The sequence below is a fragment of the Nematolebias whitei genome, chromosome 12 (genome assembly GCF_014905685.2).
Source record: "Nematolebias whitei isolate Nwh7 chromosome 12, NemWhi1, whole genome shotgun sequence".
Lineage (NCBI taxonomy): Eukaryota > Metazoa > Chordata > Actinopteri > Cyprinodontiformes > Rivulidae > Nematolebias > Nematolebias whitei.
The window spans coordinates 3,414,577-3,437,262 of record NC_056509.1 but is presented as its reverse complement, the minus strand read 5'-3'; the positions used below and the strand labels follow the sequence as shown (position 1 = coordinate 3,437,262).

Sequence of the window (22,686 nt, the reverse complement as noted above, 5' to 3'; positions counted from 1 at the left end):
ATATATATATATGTAATAAAATATAAAATTACTACTTAATACTTGTACTACTATTCCTACTTGGCATTTTTCACTTATCGTAGGTCTTCAGGGTACAGATCCCCCATGATAAACAAGGGACTGCTGTAACTCAGTTAATTTTATCCTGATGCATGCTCAATTATCCAGGAAAAAAAATCCCAAAAAGTTAAGTCAGGTCCTCTGGACAAATAATTAAAAAAACAAAAAAAACAAAACAACTTGTTGAAACATTTTGTCAGTTAATTTGACTAATATTGAGATATAACTTTGTGTGGTATTAGCGAAGAGCCATACACATCACATATTCTGAAAGCGATGCACAAAACATTTTAAGGAGTTGGAAGGAGTTTGTTGAGGAGCTAATGAATGACAAAAATGAAAGAAGATCAGAGGTCATAAAATCTTTGGACCAGGAAATAAGAAAGATTAGTGAGGAGGATGAAGAAGGGGTAGGCAGTAGGACCTGATGAGATACCAGAAGAGATTTGGAAATGTCTAGGAGAGATAGCAGTGAGGATTTTGGCTCGATTATTCAATATTTTTTGAGGAAGCAAATGCCTGAGAAATGAAGGTGTCTTCTTCTTTCTGCTTTTCCCACTTCAGGGGTTGGAACAGAAAGTCATCCTCCTCTGTCTCACTCTGTCCTCTACATCCTCTGTCTTCAATCCAACTACCTCCATGTCCTGTAACAGCATTCATGTATCTCCTCTTGTCTTTTTCCAGGCATCTGCATTTCTAACGTCCTTCTAACAATATACTCACTGTCCCTCCTCTGGACATGTCCAAACCATTTCAGTGTGTCCTCTCTAACTTTATCTCCCAGTTGTTCAACCTGTGCTGGAACTGCAACTAAACATTTCCAGTAACTGTTGATCAGTACTGCACTCTGGCTTGGAGGAATGTTGGTCCATTCCAGTATTCTCCTGATAGTGGACTCATGAACATGAACATTAACATTAGTCAATGTAAGAGAGGCCTTCAGCTGCTTAGAAGTTACCCTGAGGTCCTTTGTGATCTCGCCAACTATTCCACACCTTGCTCTTGGAGTGATCTTTGTTGGTCCACCACTCCTGGGGAGGAAACAATCGTCTTGTATGTCCTCCATTTGTATGCAGTCTGTCTGACTATGGATTGGTGGAGTCCAAACTCTTTAGATATGGTTTTATAAACTGTTCCAGCCTGATGAGCATCAACAACTCTTTTTATGAGCTCCTCAGAAATCTCCTTTGTTCCTCCATGATCCACTTGCACAGGCATGTTGTGAAGAGCAGACTCTGATGGATCCTGATCTTTAAATCAAACAGGGTGACCACTCACACCTGATCATCATCCCACTGACTGAAAGCACCTGACTCTAATTTCACCTTCAAATTAACTGCTAATCCTCGAGGTTCACATACTTTTACCACTCACTAATATGTAATATTTTAGTCTCATTTGTTTAACTGGGTTCTTTTTATCTACTGTTAGGACTTGTGTGAAAATCTGATGATGTTTTAGATCATATTGATGCAGAGATATAGACAATTATAAAGACCTCACAAACATTCAAGCACCACTGTACACTTTAAGCTTTCAACTGCCTGTTAAAAGTTGTCATCTCTTCAAATCTGAGGCATGTGAGATTTACAGAGCCGAACACAGCATTTATAAACATAGTTTCTAACATGTTCCAAGGATCATGGTGTGTTTACTATCAGTCACTCACAGATTTGTGTGTCTTTTGTTTCCATCTGCTTTATGAAGTACACAGACAGTGTTTCCTCACACTTTTCACTGTGAGTAGAAGAAAAACAACAAACGATACATTTCTGAAGTGAAGTAAGCTGATTAAGAGATGAGAGCAACTTGGGAAAATTCCAGTACAAACTGAAGTTCTTCATAAATCATCACATCACTTTAGTAGATCCTGAGCTGGTGGTGGATTTCCACAGGCACAGACCCACCTCACTGACCCCGGTGAACATCCAGGGAGTGGACATTGACATCATGGACTCTTACAAGTACCTGGGTGTTCACCTGAACAATAAACTGGACTGGTCTCACAACACTGATGCACTTTACAGGAAGGGTCAGAGCAGACTCTACCTGCTGAGGAGACTGAGGTGTTTTGGAGTGCAGGGGGTGCTCCTGAAGACCTTCTTTGACTCGGTAGTGGCATCAGCCATCTTCTGTGGTGGTGTGTGTTGGAGCAGCAGCTTATCATCAGCTGAGAAGAAGAAGCTAGATAAGCTCATCAAGAAGACCAGCTCTGTGCTTGGACGCCCCCTCGACCCAGTGCAGGTGGTGGGAGACAGAAGTAAAATAAACGTAGTGTTATAAAACAATAAATCAAGGTGCCGTATAGAACATGGTAAAATACTAAAAACAAGAACATAAAACAAAAACATAATAAAGCATACTTGATATGTTTATAAATAAGCATATGTTTTGTGTTTTATAGTAGGTAGATAACTTGCACTTGGTCATTTTAAAAGTAGCTTGCATGCTGAAAAAGTGTGGGCACCTCTGGATTAGATATAGTTTGGCTCACTTTGACGCACAGTATGGACTCCAGAACCAATCTCCTTGAAAAGGACTGGACCTTATTCAACTCTGGAATTGCCCATGGTGAGAGGTGCCAAGCTGGTGTTGGTCTACTTATACTCGGTAATATTATCCCAGTAGATTAGAGGGTAGGATCCTTGTGCCTTCAGGTGGGGTGATGGGCTCTGACTGTTGTTTATGCCTACACAACTGCAGTTTGGAATACCAAGCCTTCTTGGTGTCCTTAGGAGGTGTGTTGAAAGGTTCTCCAGGTGAAGACTCTTTTATTTTGCTAGGGGACCTCAATGCCCATGTAGATAATGATAGTGTGACCTGCAGGGGCATAATTGGGAGGAACGGCCTTTCTGATCTAAACCCAAGCAATGTTCTGTTTTTGGACTTCTGTACTAGTCATGGTTTGTCCATCATGAACACCATGTTCGAACATAAGGGTGTCCATAAGTGCACCTGGCGCCAGGACACCTTAGGTCACAGATTGATGATAGACTTTGTTGTCATGTCATCTGATCTGTGGCCATATGTTTTGAACACTCACATAAAGAGAGGAGCTGAGCTGTCAACTGATCACCACCTGGTAGTGAGTTAAATCAGATGGCCGGAGAAGATCCAAATGAGTAGTGAGGGTTTGCTGGGAACATCTGGCAGAAGAACCCATCAGAAGAATCTTCAACTCCCACCTCTGAGAGAACTTCAACTGCAGCCTAGTAAAGGGCGGGGGGACATTGAATCCAAGTGGGCCATGTTCCGTGCCTCCAATGTCAAAGCGCCTGCCTTGAACTGTGGCCGGAAGGTTGTCTGTGCTTCTTGCAATGGTCATCCTTTAACTCTGTAGAGTAAACCCCTGGCTTAGGAGTCTGTCAAGCTGAAGAAGAAGGTATTGGTGTTGTTAGATGGTAGGACTTTGGAGGCAGCTGAGGGGTACTGGCCAGCCATGCGAGCTGTAATCTAGAAAGCCGTAGTCTATTTATAAAAACAATCTATTTATTGGTTCCAAAATTCTCCACATAATGTCCAATAATTATTATTTTTTTAAAGTTCTCAGAAATGTTCCACCCCTTTGCTACACTAGTGCAATACCCCCACCCATGGTCTGATCAAGAGACTACTATTAGTGCAAGAAGCTCTAAAATAACAACTGATCCAACCAATATTCTCCCTTTCCATTATTCTATCCTGGGTGTCTGCAGGTGGTGATAAACTGTGCCATTCCCAAGGGGCTGAAGTACAACCAGGCCACGCAGACTTTCCACCAGTGGCGTGATGCTCGACAAGTTTATGGCCTCAACTTTGGCAGCAAGGAGGATGCCAATGTATTTGCCAGTGCCATGATGCATGCATTGGAGGTACTCAACTCCCAAGACACAGGTGAGATACTCCCCTATATTTTAGAAGGTCTTATAAAGAAGCCTCAATGATTTAATATCAGTGGATGAATTAGCCCAAGCGCAGCACGGTGGCACAACTGGTAGAGCTGCTGCCTCTCAGTGAGCAGGTCCCCAGTTCAAATCCCGGTCCAGGGGCCTTTCTGGGTGGAGTTTGCATGTTCTCTCCGTGCATGCGTGGGTTTTCTCCAGGTACACCGGTTTCCTCCCACAAACCAAAAACTTGTATGTTAGGCTGATTGGTAACTCTAAATTGTCCCTAGGTGAAAGTGAGAGAGTGAATGGTTGTTTGTCTTGTTTGTCTCTATGTGTCCCTGTGATGGACTGGAGACCTGTCCAGGGTGTACTCCGCCCCTCGCACAGTGATTGATGGACATGGGCACTAGTGACCCTCGTGACCCAAAATGGAAGAAGTGGTAAAGATAATGGATGGATGGATGGATGGATGAATTAGCCCAAGCAGTTTTAAGTTTACTTGTTTGTTTATATGAACGTTGATGACATTTTTGGGACATGTTGAAATAGGTGCATGACTTTATCATAGGTATATGAAGCAGATGTCCATTTTGGAACTCTGTTTCACTTTGCTTATTGATTATGTTTAATTAATTTAGGCACAAAACAACCTGCAAACTTATTGGGTAGTTTATTTTAAGTGTAGTTTTCTTGTTTTCTCAGTGACCAAAGTAATGAGTTCCATTACAGTGTGGGATATTTAGCTCCCATCTCAAGGCATCTTTTGAGTGTATACTCCATGTAGTCTGCTGTTACTTTGTTGTGTTTGTACATTTGCATATTATGTACTGTGCAGCTGTTTGCTGTACTTAAAACTGATTCCATTCAAGGATAATACCTCATATCTTGTGACAAAATGGTCACTGTAAAGGAGTTTCAAAGTGCAGTAAATGTTCAAAACCATGCATCACATGAACTATTTCTGGGAGCCCTTTGCCTAAAGTACATTGCAGATTCTCTGCATTTTGGACCAGTTGTTCTGAGTTTTCATTGACTCCATAATTCAAGGATTCAAGGATTTTTATTGTCATACCAGCTCACATTTGCATGTTAACGGTACAAAATTTGGATTCAAGTCCCACATCAAGAAGCCTAACAATTAACAAATAAATAAATACAAAAGAGCATAAATAAGTTTTTCCTTCCTCCTGCTCTGCTCTCTGTCTGTCTGAAGCACCTGGTTCACGTCTCCAGAACATAAATTAAGAAGATTATGGATTTGGTATCGTGGGCGTTCAACTCTATTGATAAGATTTTTTCATCAAAGTGACAAGGTCCTGGAGAACCTGCGTGTCCAGATGAGACTCACGCTGTGGGGTACGTCATGGATTCGTGGGGAGTGTGGCAGATGATGTGCATCACAGTTCTGTCTCAGGAGGATGTTCAAGACGTTTACATATTTGGAATTATGATAGCAGGGACTCTGCTTTTTGGCATCGGCGGGGCTCTGTTTTATCGACTTTTGAAGAAGACATCAGGAGCAGTTTCGGCCATGGAAAAGCTTCAGAGTCAGTGTGAAGGTCTGGTCCTCGATGTGGGAACTTTAAATCATCTGGTTTACGAGGTTAACCGTAAGGTGGAGGCAATTTATGAGAATCTCAGACCACCTGTGGCTTCTGGGACTCGTCAGCGTGGTGGGTTCGACCTTGAAGGAGATTCATAGCATGGATCAGTGGAATGGAATCCCACAATTAGGCATTTTTGGCACCAGAACGCCCAGATGGACTCAAGGCGGCTTTGCAGCTTTACAGTACACAGTTGTAAATCACAGGTGTGTGTTGGTGCTGCTGGGTAAACCATTAAACAAGCCAAGCAGAGTGCTCTCTTCTTTTTTATACCCATCCATCCATTATCTTTACCCGCTTATTTCATTTTGGGTCACGGGGGTCGCTGGTGCCCATGTCCAGCAATCACTGTGCGAGGGGCGGGGTACACCCTGGACGGGTCTCCAGTCCATCACAGGGACACATAGAGACAAACGAGACAAACAACCATTCACTCTCTCACTCACACCTAGGGACAATTTAGAGTTACCAATCAGCCTAACATGCATGTTTTTGGACTGTGGGAGGAAACTGGAGCACCCGGAGAAAACCCACGCATGCACGGAGAGAACATGCAAACTCCACCCAGAAAGGCCCCTGGACCGGGGTTTGAACCAAGGACCTGCTCGCTGAGAGGCAGCAGCTCTACCAGTTGCGCCACCGTGCTGCCCCATTTTTATACCATTATTTTTTAATCATCACACTAATGGAAGAACAAAACCTGCACTTCTGACCCCATATGAACAAATGTTGATTTTACTTTAAAGGTCAATCATTCCTAAAAGGAAAGCACATCACCTGACACTTTCCGTGCACACGTTTCAGACTCAAATGATCTTGAATTGAGAAGTGGTGGAGTTGTGGCCATTTGGATTTTGACTGGAGTCCTGTTTGGGTTTCTTCTTTCAGGAAGGCCCAGTTAGGATATCCACATTGCTCTAGAGCCTGTCTTGTGTGGGATTTCTCCTTCTGTCTGGCTCCTGAGCTAGTGGGGACGCTGTCTGCTCTGTGGTACAGAGTCCTGATGACTCCTAACTTGTGCTCCAAAGGGTGATGGGAGTCAAACTGCAAATACTGGTCTGTGTGGGTGGGTTTGTGGTACACCTCAGTTTGCAAATGTCCTCTATCAGAGACTGAGACCTCACAGTCCAAGAAAGCCAACTTACCATTTTTTACATCTTCTCGTGTGAACTTGATGTATTTATCCACAGAGTTGATGTGGTCAGTAAAATGTTGGACTTCCTGAGATGTAATTTTAACCCAGGTGTCGTCAACATACCTGAACCAATGACTTGGTGGTGTCCCTGAAAAGGACGTCAAGGCTCTCTTTTCTACCTCCTCCATGTACAGGTTGGCAACAATAGGAGAAACTGGAGACCCCATAGCACACCCATGTTTCTGCCTATAATATTGCTCCCCATATGTGAAGTAGGTTGACTGCAGGCACAGTTTCAAGAGTTGACACAGTTGTTCTGTGGAAAGTGTGGTCCTGCTGCTAAGAGTTTAATTTAAAGAAAACAATTTTTTTAAATGTTGTTTGTCACTCAATCTCACCCAAATCATAGACACTCCCACCAGACCAAACAATACATGCCCTGAAAGAGTGTCCATATTAAACCTCTTTTTAACAAATGTGCTCCATAAATTTCCTGGGTTGGGTGATTTGCAGATGATGAGTGACCAGTGTGTTATCTGAGCTCTCAGGGACACTAAACTACCTTGCTCCAAGCCTAGACTAATTCTAAAAATGGACATGAAATGTTTTCGTGAACAGGGCTTCCTTTGGGATCTGTTCCATTTTGACTGGCAAAACCAGTTCACGCCCCGGCCCCGACAACATCAAAATTGTGGGTGGAGTAGGTGAAGCACCCACACTTGCCCCCATCCTCATTCGCCCCACTCTGGGCCCATGAGCAAGGCCCTTAACCCCCATCTGCTCCCTAAACAGGTCTCTCTTGAAAATGAGTTCTCGTGGCTCAATGAGACTACCTGTATAAATAAATGGTAAATTAATTTAAAAAATGCCCCTTTTCACCAGTTCAGAATAAAAGGACGAGACAGCCCCTGGTTTACTCCTGAGCTAACTGACCTCCTACATAGGAGAGATCAGCTTTGGGCTACAGCAAGACATTCTAGCTCAGACACTGACTGGTTGCATTTTCAACAGCTGCGGAATAAATGTACAGCTTCCATTAAAGCCACAAAATGTAACTACTTCTTATCACAGACCTCCAAAGATCTAAATGATCCTAAAATATTCTGGAAAAACATCAAATCACTCTCTGGCAGATCTCATTCATCTGACCTGCCATCACACCTTCTTGTTAACTCTGTTCCTGTGTCAGTTCAGCATGAGATCCTGAACTGTTCAACAGACATTTTGTTGCTTCTAGTTTCTTGATTGCCACAGCTACTAATGGAAAACCAGCTACCCCTTCTTTAAGGCAAACATCTACAAATCATGTCTCTCCTACAAGTCAATCCTCAGTAAACTTTTCATTTTCACTGTTTTCAGTTAGTGGGGTTAATACATTGTTAAAAGGTCTAGATCCTAAAAAAATCTGCAGGCCCTGATGATCTTCCACCTTATTTCTTAAGGCTGACTGCACACATCATTGCAGAACCAGTGTCCCACATCTTTAACCTGTCCATAAGCCAAAACACCATCCCAAACGCTTGGAAAACAGCCTTTGTACTACCTTTACTTAAGGGATGAGACCCCACCTCACTGAACAACTATCGACCAATCTCTAAACTCTGTATTTTAGCTAAGGTCCTAGAAAAACGGATAAACTCTCAAATCAAGAAGTATTTGGATTCTTTTAACATTTTATCTCCCCATCAGTCTGGTTTCATGAAACAACACAGCACAATGACTCTTCACTGAAGGGTTTTAATGACATTGTTGAAGCATTGGATGCTAAGGATTATTGTGCTGCACTGTTACAACCTCCTCAAAACAACAAAGGTTAATTTCTGGCACTAGGTGTAACACAAACAACTAGCAGTTAATGTCAGTGAAAGAACAGTTTTATTTTACAATTTAGGAAAGAAATATCAAACACCAGGGCAAAAATAAAAGGAAAAACAAACAAACACAGGGAAGCTTTAAGCTTCAAGTCTGTACAGAAATGTGGAGACCCGTCTGACTTTGGTGTCAGAAGACATGGAGAGCTCCAGGAGCTACAGCTTTGTACAGCCAAGCCATTTTCCAGTAGGTACTGGACCTCTTTTTTTCATCTGTAGTGGACTAGGCCTCCGATCTCAACCTGTCTCTGAAGACCTTCAGGGGACAGGAACTGTTATTTCATTGATCTGAATCCAGAAATACAAATTATCTCATCAAGAGACTATTTAATTGTATCCTGAATTAATCAATTGAAAGAACACTCTTCTTTTTACATTATCATTACTATTTTAGAATGTCTTGATAATCAAAGTGTGTGTAGTTCATACCATTTCTAAATGTTGAAGTGAACCACTCATTTAAATCAACTGTGAAACAGTATTAATGATTTTTAAACCTCATTAGACTTAGAGATCAAGTTAAATGTCTATTTACAAAGTAATTGTGCATTTTGATCTTCTGTCTGAATGAGTGGATTTGATGTCGGTCGAAAGTCAGAGATGTCGGTCAGAAAGCAAGTTATGAGAACGAAGTGCCTTGTTTTAAAACTCAGCAGACAGTAAATAACTTCAACTGGCATCTGCGTTTGTCTCACTTCGCCATAACATTCCTCTGTCTGTACTAACCGTTCGTAAACATTCTTGCTGTCTTTTTGACTCCTAATAACCCTCTGACATCACTGAAACGCCGCCCCTGCTGATTGTTTCAACCAATCAGGAAGTACCAAGTGACAAGAAGTGAGTACTCTTTTAAAAGTCAACACTTCCTGGGACTATTGAGTCTTCATGGGTCTTCCTTCAGTCTTCCTTGAGTCTTCATTGAGTCTTCTTCTATGAAGTCTTCCCAGGAGTCTTCCACTTCTGAGTGGAATCTCTGACTGGAGTCTTACTGAGAGTTCCTAAGGAACTTTCAGATTTAATCAATAGCTGATGGATTTGACCGTGAGACGAGGGTCCGTCCATCCCAGCGGAGTTACAGCGCCTCGCTGTGAACTCACCTGGACATCACGCCCTACAACTTCGAAGGAAGCTTGTTCTGTTGAACGGAGTAAATAAACCACACGACTTCTGACGATGACCAGCAGCCCTGACCAGAGACGCTGAAAGGTAGCGTGCGAAGGGACTTCTATACTGGAGCTGATCCATCCACTGTGAAGGTAAAGAGACGTCACGAGTTGTCGCGCACTAAGTGGACCGGGGGGTTGAGCTGGTGTTGAAAGAAGAGTGCTAATTCTGGTCAACAAACATACATCTTCCTTCACCCATCTTCCTTTTAAATCTATTCCTTCTCTTAAACTTTTCTATTTGCCAGTAATCTAGATGCCTTCAGAGGTGACTCAGCCTCAATCAGTAATGTTCTGTTGTCTTGTTAGTAAAGCGTGCCAAGTTTTTATTAATCAGAAACAGATCAGCAAATCAATGTGTACATGTTTTGATGTTAAATTTTGATTCTGTTAAATAAATGACCGCATTTATTCTGATGGGTCAAAGATAAAATGGCGTCTCATGTGACTGATTAAACAATCCACTCACAGTTATCTCGGTCACATGGCAGAAATTTAATTAGAAAAAGAAAGAATCCGTTGTAATTAAACAATTAATATTCTTTGTGCTTGAACTAACTTTAAGAATAATTAATTAGTAGTGTCTACAGCAAAGCTGTCCCTACATCACTACACATCATTTCCCTCTTGACTGGCAGACAGTGGTATGCATGCTGTTTAATGGGGGACGCATCGTCCACGTCAATATCATGCTCTAGTACTCTGGTCCTAGCACATCTCCAAATAGAGTAGGGTATGTCAGGATCAGGTTTTCCACATGTTATTTCTCCTCCCTGGGAAGATATGACAGGTATGCATCTAAGGCATCAAGAATTACAGAGTTTGAAAGCCTACCACAGTGATCTCCATCACACTTTTTCAAACCATCATGGTTGGTGGATCCAGACATAAGAGAGATCGAGCCAGGTTTTGGAGACTCTTCACAACATGAGTCCGTGCGGCCATCTTCTCTGGAATGGAAGAGTTTCAACATATTGATATGTGTTTGGCGCCTCCTATCAGGAGTGTGAACAATGTAGTCTGTGTCATTTACTCTGCTTTTTACCACATATGGGCCTGTAAATTGGGCTGAAAGAGATAAACCAGATGTGGGCACAAGTATAAGCACTTTGTCACCTGGCTCGAAAGAGCGCTGCACCGTCTTTTTTCATATAATTTTTCTTTTTTCCTTGGACAGCTGACAAAGACTCTCTGGCTATTGAACAAGCATGGTGTACACATTCTCAACACTGTGTGACAAACTCAAGCATTATTTGATTGTGGCTGTGTGTCAACTGACAGGAGTTGTTCTTTCAGTATGTTCAGTGGTCCTCTTATCCCATGCCCAAAAACCTATTCAGCAGGGCTGAAACCAAGAGATTCTTGTTTTGCTTCTCAGGCTACAAACAACAGGAATGGAAGTCCTTCATCCCAGCTTTTCCTTGTCTCAAGACAATATTTGCACATCATGGCCTTGATAGTCTGATGCCACCTTTCTAGTGCGTCTTGTGACTGGGGGTGGTATGGGCTAGAGAGAATGTGTTTAATGCCAAAAAACTGTAGAGTCTGTTTGAAGAGCTTGGACTGAAAATTACTGCCTTGATCAGTTTGTACAACTTTAGGCAGACCAAATGTTGAGAAGTACTTGAGTAGAGCCTTAGTTATGGTGGGTGCTGTGATTTTTCAAAGTGGGATGGCCTCAGGAAAATGAGTGGCAGCACACATGACTGTTAAGAGAAATGGATTACCAGTTTTTGTTCTGGGCAGAGGGCCCACACAGTCTAACAGGACACGTTCAAATGGCTCACCAACTGCAGGCAGGGGTTTAAGAGGAACAGGTGGTACCCTCTGATTAGGTTGACCCACAATTTGGCAAACTCTGCATGCTCTACAGAACCTGGCAACATCTTTCTTTAGGCCTGGCTAAAAGAAATTCTGTAGAATGTGGTTGTAGGTTTTAGTGATACCCAAGTGACCTGACCATGGATGTTCATGTGCCAGCTGCAGTATTTGTTCACGATTGTTTAGCTCTGAAACACAAGAAGAAGAAGCTCTCTCATGAAGAGAGCCCCTAAAGGTCTGTGACCGTAACATGCACTTTTCTTAGACCTGTCTAAAGCTTTTGACACTGTGGAACATGACATATTATGCCATAAGCTCTCTGAAATTTGTTTCTCAGCTCACACCATTAATTGGTTCTCTAATTACCTTTCAGATCGGAGGCAATGTGTTTTACATAATGGTACTGCTTCCAGTTATCTAACTGTTAACAATGGTGTACCACAAGGCTCAGTCTTAAAACCCACCTTCTTCACAATCTACATAAGTAATGTAGGTCAGATCATTCTAGATGCATCCTTACATTCCTATGCTGATGACACAGTTGTTTTTGTTGAGCTAAAACAGTTGCTAAGGCTTTCCAACTTTTATAGTCTGCTTTTGACATCATCCAGTCAGATTTGTTCTGTCTCAAACTTGTCAATGTCAATGTCAATTTATTTATATAGCACATAAAAACAACAAAAGCTGACCAAAGTGCTTTACAGTTAAGACAGATTAAAAAATGTAAAAAAAAGAGTAAAAATGCATCTAGTGCCACTCAAAAACATAAGTTGACAATAAAAACAACACATAACAACAATAAAATCAGCTCAACTTGTTATCAGACTCTGCGTGGATGAAATGCCAAGGAATACAGACGAGTCTTGAGCAAAGATTTAAAAGTCTCAACAGTCTGAGCGCTCTTTAAATCCTCAGGTAAACTGTTCCACAGTTTTGGAGCAGCAACCGCAAAAGCCCGATCACCTCTGGATTTCAGTTTGGATCTGGGGACATCTAAGAGGAACTGGTTGGTAGACCGGAGTGCTCTTACTGGAGTGTAGATGTTAATGAGATCACATAAATATGACGGGGCCAGACCTTTTAAGACTTTAAAAACAAGCAATAAAATCTTAACATCAATCCGGAAGTGGACAGGAAGCCAGTGGAGAGAAGCCAGGACAGGGGTTATGTGTTCATGTTTTTTAGTTGCTGTTAAAAGACGAGCTGCTGCGTTCTGGACACATTGTAAACGATGCAAAGATGATTTGTCTAAACCAACATACAATGAATTACAGTCGTCCAAACGAGATGTAATAAAAGCGTGAATCACCTTTTCAAGGTCTCTGAAAGGGAGACAAGACTTCACCTTGGCAATGAGTCTTAGCTGGAAGAAACTGGATTTCACAACTGTATTTATCTGTTTGTCTAATTTAAAAGCACTGTCAAAAATAACTCCCAGATTCCTGACATTGGAGTGGCTGTATGAAGCCAAGGGGCCAAGCACATTAAGGGTATTACATTTACCAAAGCTGATGACTTCCGTTTTATTTTCATTTAGATTCAGAAAATTTAGTTTTAACCAGACTTTAATGTCATTTAGACAGTGCTAAACACTGACAAAACCAAAGGGAGGTTTTCAAACTGGAGTCAGTCCCAGCAGTCCTTCCTTCTATTTTATCTTTGAATGGTGTTCCTATGGAGTTTGTCAATTCCTACAAATACTTGGGTATTTTGATCCATTCTCATCTCTCCTTTAAGCTCCATGTTGAAAACTTGGTAAAGAAACTGAAAGTTAAACAGGGTTTTGTTTTCAGAAACAGATCCTGTCTAACTCTGAATGCTAGGAAACACCTTGTATCTGTGACTTTCCTTCCCTCCATTGATTACAGTGACATTATTTACATGAACGCTCCTACAAGAACCCTGCAGATGCTGCAGATGTTGGATGCTGCAGATGTTGGATGCTGTCTATCATGGTGCACTAAGATTCATAACTGGCTGTGATTATCGTACCCAACACTGCACCCAGTATTCACTGGTTAACTGGTCACCATTCACATCACGCAGACTCTCTCACTGGTACATTTTCATCTTTAAATCACTTCCTGGTCTGCTGCCTTCATACATCTCCTCCTACATGTCTCTGTGTGAGTGCAGCTACAGCGTGCGCTCTCAGGACATCATTACCTGCAGTGTTCCCTCAATGAGGACTGAACTAGACAAAAGGACCTTCTCCTACTCCGCTCCTGTTTCCTGAATATCTTGCAAAAAGATCTGAAGCTCTCAACCTTGACCTTTTTAATTGGCTTCAAACATCTGTTAAGTTCCTGGCAAAAACCAGCGCAGACATGTTCCTGTTTTTAGTATTTTATATAATTTCATAATGTAGCTGTTTTTGTTTAATTTTTTGTTGTTTCTTCCATTTATTTTTCAATTTATATGCTTTCTTTTGTGATTGTCTACTGTGGTCATCATTCTTTGTTAAAAACAGGTCTCTCTTGTAAATGAGTCATCGAGGCTCAATGAGACTAACCTGTATAAATAAAGGTTGAATGGAAAAAAAGAGTGGTGTCTGATTTTAACCTTAAACAGACCTCCTCTACTGCCTCATCAACAGAAATGCATGTGAAGAGTAATGTGACATTAAAGGAGACCATTGTGTCATCTGTCTCCATGTGAACATCCCTCACCTTATCCACAAAGTCCATGGTGTTCTGTATGCGGTGTCTGCCGCCAACTAAAGACACAGGTACAGACGCCAGATATTTGGAAACATTATTTGATGGAGTTAATCATGCTAACAATAGGTTGTTAGCATGATTAACTACCTGGATTATTGAGCATCAGGACATCTGAGCTGAACAGATGTTTCACAGATGTTTATAACTCTGAAATGATAATTCACCCCCCAGTGTTTCTCACCACCACTGAGGAGCTGACATCCCAGTTCAACTCTGTCTGCTTAAAGACTCTGGATCATGTTGCGCCTGTTAAAACTAGAAAATCAAAACTGAGAGCAGAACCTTGGCTGAGTGACATCACCAAGGCCGCTAGGCAGCAATGTAGGAGGGCGGAACGAAAGTGGAGGAAAGACAGGCTGCAGGTCTCTTTCCAAATAAAGAGAGTTGGTGCCGTTATCAGAAAGCAGTGAAAGCTGCTAAATCTAAATACTTCTCTGATATAATTACTTCAAACTCTCACAACCCACGTGTCCTCTTCTCCACCCTAAACTCTGTTCTCCACCTCACTGAACCATCACCTTTGGAAGCCTCGACTGAGCTGTGCAACAACTTCTTACATTTCTTTTTGGAAAAAATTGCGACCACCAGGGCTCTCATTTCCCCTCCAACTCATGACCCATCCATCCCACCTCAACCTGTAGCTCCTTTTGACCATTTTGAACCCATCACTCTATCTTCTCTAGAGCAGGTCATGTGCAGCTTGAAACCTTCTGGCTCCCCCTTTGATGTGGTCCCCCCTCGACTACTAAAGGAGGCTTTTCCAACTCTAGGTCCGTCCATTCTTGCCATAGTAAACAGTAGTTTATCCACTGGCGTGGTGCCAAAAACCTTTAAACATGCTGCTGTCCAGCCTCTCCTGAAAAAACCAAACCTTGACCCCTCAGTCGTGTCCAACTTCTGGCCTGTCTCCAAACTCCTATTTGTTTCTAAAGTACTGGAGAAAATAGTTGAGTCCCAGTTGAAATGCTTCCTGGAGGATCACGCCATCTTAGAGCTTTTCCAATCTGGCTTTAAACCTCTCCACAGCACTGAAACTGCCCTGCTGAAGGTCTTTAACGACATCTTCAGATCCACAGATACCGGTGATTCTGTGCTGCTTGTCCTGTTGGACCTCACAGCCGCCTTTGACACCATCGACCATGAGATCCTCATTGCTAGGTTGGAGCAGTGGGTGGGCGTCACAGGATCAGCCCTCAAGTGGTTCAGATCTTACCTCGCTGACAGATCCTTTTGTGTCTCCATCAAGGATTTTAGTTCTGCAGCGGCAGAGCTTAAATGGGGGGTTCCGCAGGGGTCCATCCTGGGTCCCCTCCTATTCTCTTTATACCTGCTGCCGCTTGGTGCTATTTTCCGGAAACACAACATGCCCTCTCACTTCTATGCCGATGACTGTCAAATTTACTTCCCCCTAAGACACAATGGTACATGCTCTATTCAACCTCTGCTCAACTGCCTGGCTGACATCAGGGACTGGATGGCTTTAAATTTCTTGAGTTTCAATGAAAAGAAGTCTGAAGTCATGTTGTTCCCTCCCAACGACACGATCACAAATCACTGCATCGACCTTTCCGCTCTAACCCTGTCAGAAAAACAAAGAGTCAGTAATCTCTGCGTGATAATGGACCCTTCCCTGAAACTTAACAATCATGTAAACATGATTGTTAAATCATGTTTCTTCCATCTGAGGCGGCTGTCTAAACTGAAGCCCATATTGTCCAAAGTAACCTGGAGACAGTAATACATGCATTCATTACATCTAGGCTTGATTACTGCAATTCACTCCTGTTTGGTATCAGTCAGACCTCCATTGCACGACTACAACTGGTCCAGAATGCAGCAGCCCCATTTTTAACCAGTACAGGCAAAAGAGAGCACATTACACCAGTTTTGGCCTCACTGCACTGGTTACCGGTTCACTTTCGAATCCAGTTCAAAATACTCCTGTATGTCTACAAATCACTGAACAGTGTCCCCCCCCCCCCCCATCTCTCTGATTTGCTACAACCGTATGTCCCACCACGTTCCCTGAGGTCAGCGGACCAGTTGCTCCTCACAGTTCCAGGAACTCGTCTTAAGCGCAGAGGTGACAGGGCCTTCTCTGTAGCAGGACCAAGACTTTGGAACGAGTTACCTCTGCTTGTCAGACAGGCCCCCTCCCTCTCGGTTTTCAAGTCCCGTTTAAAAATTCACTACTATTCAGTAGCTTTCGACACCAGATGATCTGTGTTTTGATCCTGTATGCTCCACACTGGTTAGTCGTCATTATCTGCATCGTTTTTATGTCTATTTTCTGATTTACCTCATTTTGTATTTTGCTTTGTGTGTTACCTGTTGTTCTGTCTGTACAGCACTTTGGTTGGCCTTGTCGCTGCTTTAAGTGCTCTATAAATAAAATGTTATGGTATGGTATAACAGCTCTAGAATTCTTTGATGAGGTGGGCAGGTGATTGAATTTTTTTATCTGTGTGTGTTATGGAAGAAATAGAGGAATGTGTGAGTAACAAAAGACAGAATAGTTTCCATGTGAGGGAGGAATGTGGATGTGACTCGGCTCATGCATGTGGAAAGTCACTTGCCGCTTTGGTAGGTTGTTTATACTGAACCCTAACTGTCCACTCTCTCTCTTTCACTTCTGCAGACATTACATTCTGCTCTAGCTTTATCAGTATTTTTTTTTCTTTTTCTTGGGGGGGGGGGGGGGGGGGGGTGGTTCAGAACAATTATTTTCTTTCTCCTTGTGATGGGGCATGATTTTGTGTATGTGAGCTCAGACATCATAGATGAGCAGAGCTACAGTTGAACACGTTATATACGGTAAGTTAATCTTTTCTCCTTCAAAGGCCAGGGTTGAGTTGAGGGAAGGATGGGATCAGCAGATCACAGGACACCAGCTCAGTGTCCATCTTTGTTGTGGTTGGGCCAGGAACTGGCTTTTGGAGGGGCTCATCAAACCAGGGTTAAAAACAGAGGTACAGATGTAAAGGTAGACATAGAAGCTCTAATTTGATATAAATGAATATAGTTTTAGGTCTTAGCATGTTTTAGTAGGAGCAAAACCCAAAGTGCAGACAGAAACTCCAGATGGCTCAAATGTAAAAAAACAAAACTAACTTTTATGAACAAAGAACACTAGAAAAATCTCAGGAAGGACTCATAGGAAAAAACATGGATGTCTTATAAGCACAAAACGCACGGACAAGGAAGTACCAGAGAACAACAAAGTCCATGCTCAATAATCCAGGTATACCATCCAACATTTTTCAGTCAGGTCATCTGGACAGTTTCTTTTTTTGTGCTGAAACGTTGGACTTTGTTGTTTTCAACCAGTTTGACAAGACTGTCAACAAGGAAGAGGGCCGGCAATGGAGGAGGGGCGTACCAAAGAGACCATCTTATCACAAGCAGAACTGGTTTGTTCCACTTTGGAGTAAGCTGTTGGGGGAAGAATCAGTTTTGTTGTGTGTTTCCTTGACTGATGAAGCCTTCTGGATGGAAGGCGAAACGTTTCAGCACAAAAAAAGAAACTGTCCAGATGACCTGACTGAAAAATGTTGGAGAATGACAGAGAATTGAAAGAAACACTAATGACAATGACAAGCACCTGGCGAGAGACAATGAGGAACAGGTGAGAGTGTGAGGGGCCGGAGCTGAACTGCATGAGGGGAAAAACACTGGGGGGGCTGAAACGCAAGAAAAACTAAATACCTGAATCACAGAAAAATTCAATAAACACATGACACAGATCATTGTCACAGGCCTGGGGAGTGGTGGTGCAGAGGTTAGAGAAGGTGCACCTGTGATCAGAAGATCACTGGTTCAACTCCCTGGACTGACACCATCAAAATGTGGGTAGAAATGGTGAAACACCAATACCTGCCTCCACCTTCATTTTGCCCCACTCTGGGCCCTCGAGCAAGGCCCTTAACTCCTACCATCTGCTCCCAAACAGGTCTCTCTTGATAATGAGTCCTTGTGACTTCATTGAGACTACCTGTATAAATAAAGGTGAAATAAAATAAATAATAAATCATGACAGGTTCAAATGTTCTGAAATAAGTCAATCTTATAGCCCTTTGTGTAGGGTAGCCCATCGTCTGCAGTGGTTTAAACACAGCCTCACTGAATAAAGGACAAGAAAAAGCAAAACATCTATCCTAGTCTGACCTTTGAGGGGAAACGACTAGAGGAGAAATGTGCTGCAGAACTGCCTCACAAACAGTCTTACCTGCAGTTCTGTCTTTTTCTTGATGCCTTCACATGAAACAAAGAAGGTCAAGAGGCCTCTCTAGATTGTCCTTGGTGTGAGCATGAATGTTTGTCTGTCTTGTTGGTGATGGACTGATGTCCTGTCCAGGTTCACCCTGCCTCTGGTGCACTGACTCTGTTTGTTCTTTGTTCCTGAACAGGAACAGGCAGATAAAGAAAATGAATAGATGAATTCATTCATTCAACCTTTATTTATACAGCTTAGTCTCATTGATCCTCAAGGACTTATTTACAAGAGAGACCTGAATGTGTTGCTACCAAAAACCTCTGACTCGTGGCCTGGACCCTGATAGACCTCTGAAGGTCACTTGTGGTACCAACATGTCAGTAACATACCATTTAAATCTTATGCCCCTTTTGCACCGCCCCTAATAAGCCCCAACTCTGGGCAGCCCGCCACAGAAAGAACCCTTTTGCACCAGTACTTTAGTATTTTGAGCTGATTTGAGGCGGGTTCAGGAACTCGTTTCCTCCCTGCTTCTCTGGTGGGACCGAGCGAGCTGAGCTGAGTCCGGACCAAACGTGAATGCAGGACTCTGATTGGTCAGGGGGAGGAGTCACTGGATCTCAGAAACTTTTCACTGAGCCGCCATTTGCAATTTCTCTGGATGCGGAGCAGCGGCTGGATCTATTTTTAACATTTTAAAAACAATAATGACAACGTCGTGTTCAATTCTGAAGTCCAGCTGTATTTTGTGTTTGGTGGCCGACTATAAAATTCGAGTGAGCAGTGTCACCGCGGAGGATCATACGAGCTGCCGAGACGTTGAAGCCCGCGAGGCCGAACCCCGAGCCCTGAGCCCCGGCCTCGCCTGCTCACAAAGGCCGGATTCGAGCCCTGGCAGGCGGGAGGACCGGGATGGAGGGACGGGGGGTGGAAACTTAAAAAAAAACAAAATTTTATGTATAAAAATAAGGTTTTTTTAATCAGTGAAGGTTTAAAATAAATAAACGGTGCCGGCTTTATCGTGAAATCATGTTTTCCCTTTGACTTTATTAAATAATCTGTTAATTTAAGTTAATTCAACTGAAAAATTATAAAAAGACAAAATTATTGAATCTCTCATATTTCCCTCCAACATGTTTAAAGAAGAGACACAGCCTTTGGTTCAACTTTATTCTAACCCACACATGTACAAATCACAAAACAAGATTACACTTTAAATTAAAGCTTTAAATCAAAGATAAACTTTAATTCAAAGCTAAAAATAATCTGTAAACAAGAAACAAAACCACAATGAGTGTAAATACATCAAATGATGAAGAAAAATATACAATTTTAAATATAGATATCCTGATGCTGCTCAATAATCAGGTAGAAAAATCTTAAAAAGTTAAGTCTGGTCCTCTGGACGTTCAAAAAAACAAAACAAACAAAAACAAAAATGTAGAAATGTTTCTTCTTTCATCCGAAGGACTTCTTCAGTCTGAGGAGCTGTATTCAGCTCAGTCTTATAAATAGCGATTTATAACCTCAGACTGAAGAAGTCCTTCGGATGAAAGAAGAAACGTTTCTAAATTTTTTGTTGTTGTCTGTTTTGTTTTTTGAACGTCCAGAGGACCAGACTTAACTTTTTTATATTTAAATATAAATGTTTTTGTAGAATCTGGTTCATCAGATTTAATTCAGTTCATGAAGCACCAAGTCACAACAGAAGTCGTCTCAGGGACTGAACAGAAATATTCATATATTAAATAATAATTTAATATTATTTATCTGAGGAGCAGACTGCTTTGAGTATCTCATCGCAGAACTCTCATGAGCAGGACTTGGACTCTGGACACGCCTCCAGAATGGGTCCTAAAGTGCAGGTGCAAATCCAGGCTGAGCTGATCCAGGCTGAGCTGATCCAGGCTGAGCTGATCCAGGCTGAGCTGATCCAGGCTGGGCTGATCCAGGCTGGGCTGATCCAGGCTGAGCTGATCCAGGCTGAGCAGGGGCAGTGCAAATGGGACAAAAGTGAAATGAGCTCACATACAGTGTTTTGGGCGGTCTCTTAAAGTTCACATTATTCAGGTACAAGGTTCTTTATTGTCATTCGCATCACATGTGGTACATGAGGTGGAACTAATTTGTGTACTCAAGGACCCAGTTGCACCCAAAAATAGCAAAAGTATAAAGTATAAAAGGAAACTGTATACAAGGATGTAGGATATATGCTAAACACTAATGTAAAATAATTCAGTATACTGACCAGCAGCCTGAACGTGACGTTCTTCTTAATTCCTCGTGTGCAGGTAGGAGATGAAACTAGACCTGTTTTCACAGGAACTCTTTTTGTTTTGAGTCCGTGTTCAAACTCTGTTGTTGTAGCCACTGATTTAGTTTGGTCTGGTTGTTCTGCAGCCCTGAACACAACACGTACCTGAACGCAGCACGGCTACGTGATTAAACTTTATGCTTGTTATTTATTCTTATTTAATTTAGCGCTCAGCAACAGAGTGACCCTCATTTGAGAAGTACACCATTTCTCTGACATCTAGAAATAACAAACAGTAGAAATGCAACAAGACTTTGTGATCGTTAAGAAAAGTTTCTTCACATTTTACTGATGATTATCTTGAGAAATTAACACGCAGGTCAAATAAGTCCTGACGTGTATTCTTTGCTCGCAGCAGATATCAGGTCTATTTCTGTGGTCAGGTTTTCTGAAAGCCCCCCCTCGCCCCCAGACATGGCAGACACTCTTCTCACAGAGGCATGTGAAAAGTTGCTAACTGGGAAGTGGTGTTTAGTTTCAACGCCATGTGGCTCTGATCCTTATGAAACCCTTGAAGGGGGGGAGGAACCTGAGAGGGGAGTCATAGAAAGAGACAGAATGACACTTGTCCCCCCCCCCCCCCCCCCCCGGTTAGATGAGCTTGTTTTGGCTGAGAGGATCAGTTCGGCCTGTGTTTGTTTCGTCATGACAGTCGTGACCATGTTAGATCAAACAGCCCCGCCCCCTCCCCAGTTTCATTTGTCTACTGGCCCCATTTTCTGCTTCTCCATGACATCAGGCTCTGTGGTGTCCAGACGAAGCAGCGTGAGATAAGGGAGTGAAGCAGAGATCAGCAGAAAGGAAAGTTGTGTGTGGATAGTGCGAGTGAAAAGGACAAGAGTTGGAAGAGTTGAGGCCAAGCATTTTTTATTTTTATTGTTTTTCTGTTTGGATAAAGTCAGGATATGTTTGAAGCCACACACATGCCTGCAGCTCCAGAAGCTCGGTGCTTTCAGAGATCAGCAGAAGATCAGCCGTGCTCTCATCATCCTGAGGAGTTCTGCCAGGACCTCTGCTGGGGCTCTGTAGTTTTCTTGGTTATTGACCTTTTGTGGAGGTCACAAATCTTTTGAGCTTTGATCAGAAATAACTTTTATATTCAGATGATTAGCTTTTAGCTTCTTTGTCCCATAATATTTTCATTCAGACGTGCTGTTAAACGCTCTTTATGTACAAAATGTTATGTATCCTGATGCTGCTCAATAATCCAGGTAGAAAAAGCTAAGTCTGGTCATCTGGACATTAAAAATAAACTTATATACATGGATTTGAAGTTTTCTGCAAGTGGTTATATATTTTTTGAAAAGCAAGATTGTGTGTTCTTTTAAGGGTGCATTCACACCAGCCCTGTTTAGTCCGCTTTAATCGAACTTTAGCTCGTTTTCCTAGAAAGTCCGGTTTGTTTAGGGAGGTGTGAACGCACCATCGAACTCTGTCACGGAACAAAAAGGTGAACTCTGGCCCGGGCTAAAACCTAGGTCTCGGTCCGGTAGAAGAGAACTCCAGCGCGGTTCGAGTACAGTGTGAATGTAAACAGACCGAGCCCCGCTCCACAGAACAAACACACATTTCTCTTATATGGAGCCGTCAGCTGCCTTGTGTGAAAAACAATATTCTCCATGGTCTTCTGTCTCATCTTCTGCTCATGCTGAGTACTTTGTTGAAAAATGACAAAATATAACTCCTAAAACTGCTAAAACTTGATGCCACTCCGTTTTTATTTTTATTTACAGAAGAAAATGTGTCTTCAGAGGTTTTTGTGTCGTTTCTTTCAGTAGTTCTTGGTGCAGCGCCCCCACAGGCGAGCGGGGGAACAGGTTGGTTCAACAGGTTGGTTCAACAGGTTGGTTCAACAGGTTGGTTCAACAGGTTGGTTCAACAGGTTGGTTCAACAGGTTGGATCAACAGGTTGGTTCAAC

The 22,686-nt window shown here is 42.4% G+C and overlaps 1 protein-coding gene across 4 annotated transcripts in view; it reads left to right on the top strand.

The window, feature by feature from the left end:
- Positions 1-22,686, top strand: part of enah (ENAH actin regulator) — a 280,348-nt gene that overhangs the window by 128,618 nt on the left and 129,044 nt on the right. For all 4 annotated transcript variants that reach the window (XM_037685697.1, XM_037685699.1, XM_037685696.1 and 1 more), the window contains exon 3: positions 3,756-3,933. In XM_037685697.1, the coding sequence (XP_037541625.1) occupies positions 3,756-3,933 (178 nt within the window). The remainder of the gene's footprint in view (positions 1-3,755; positions 3,934-22,686) is intronic.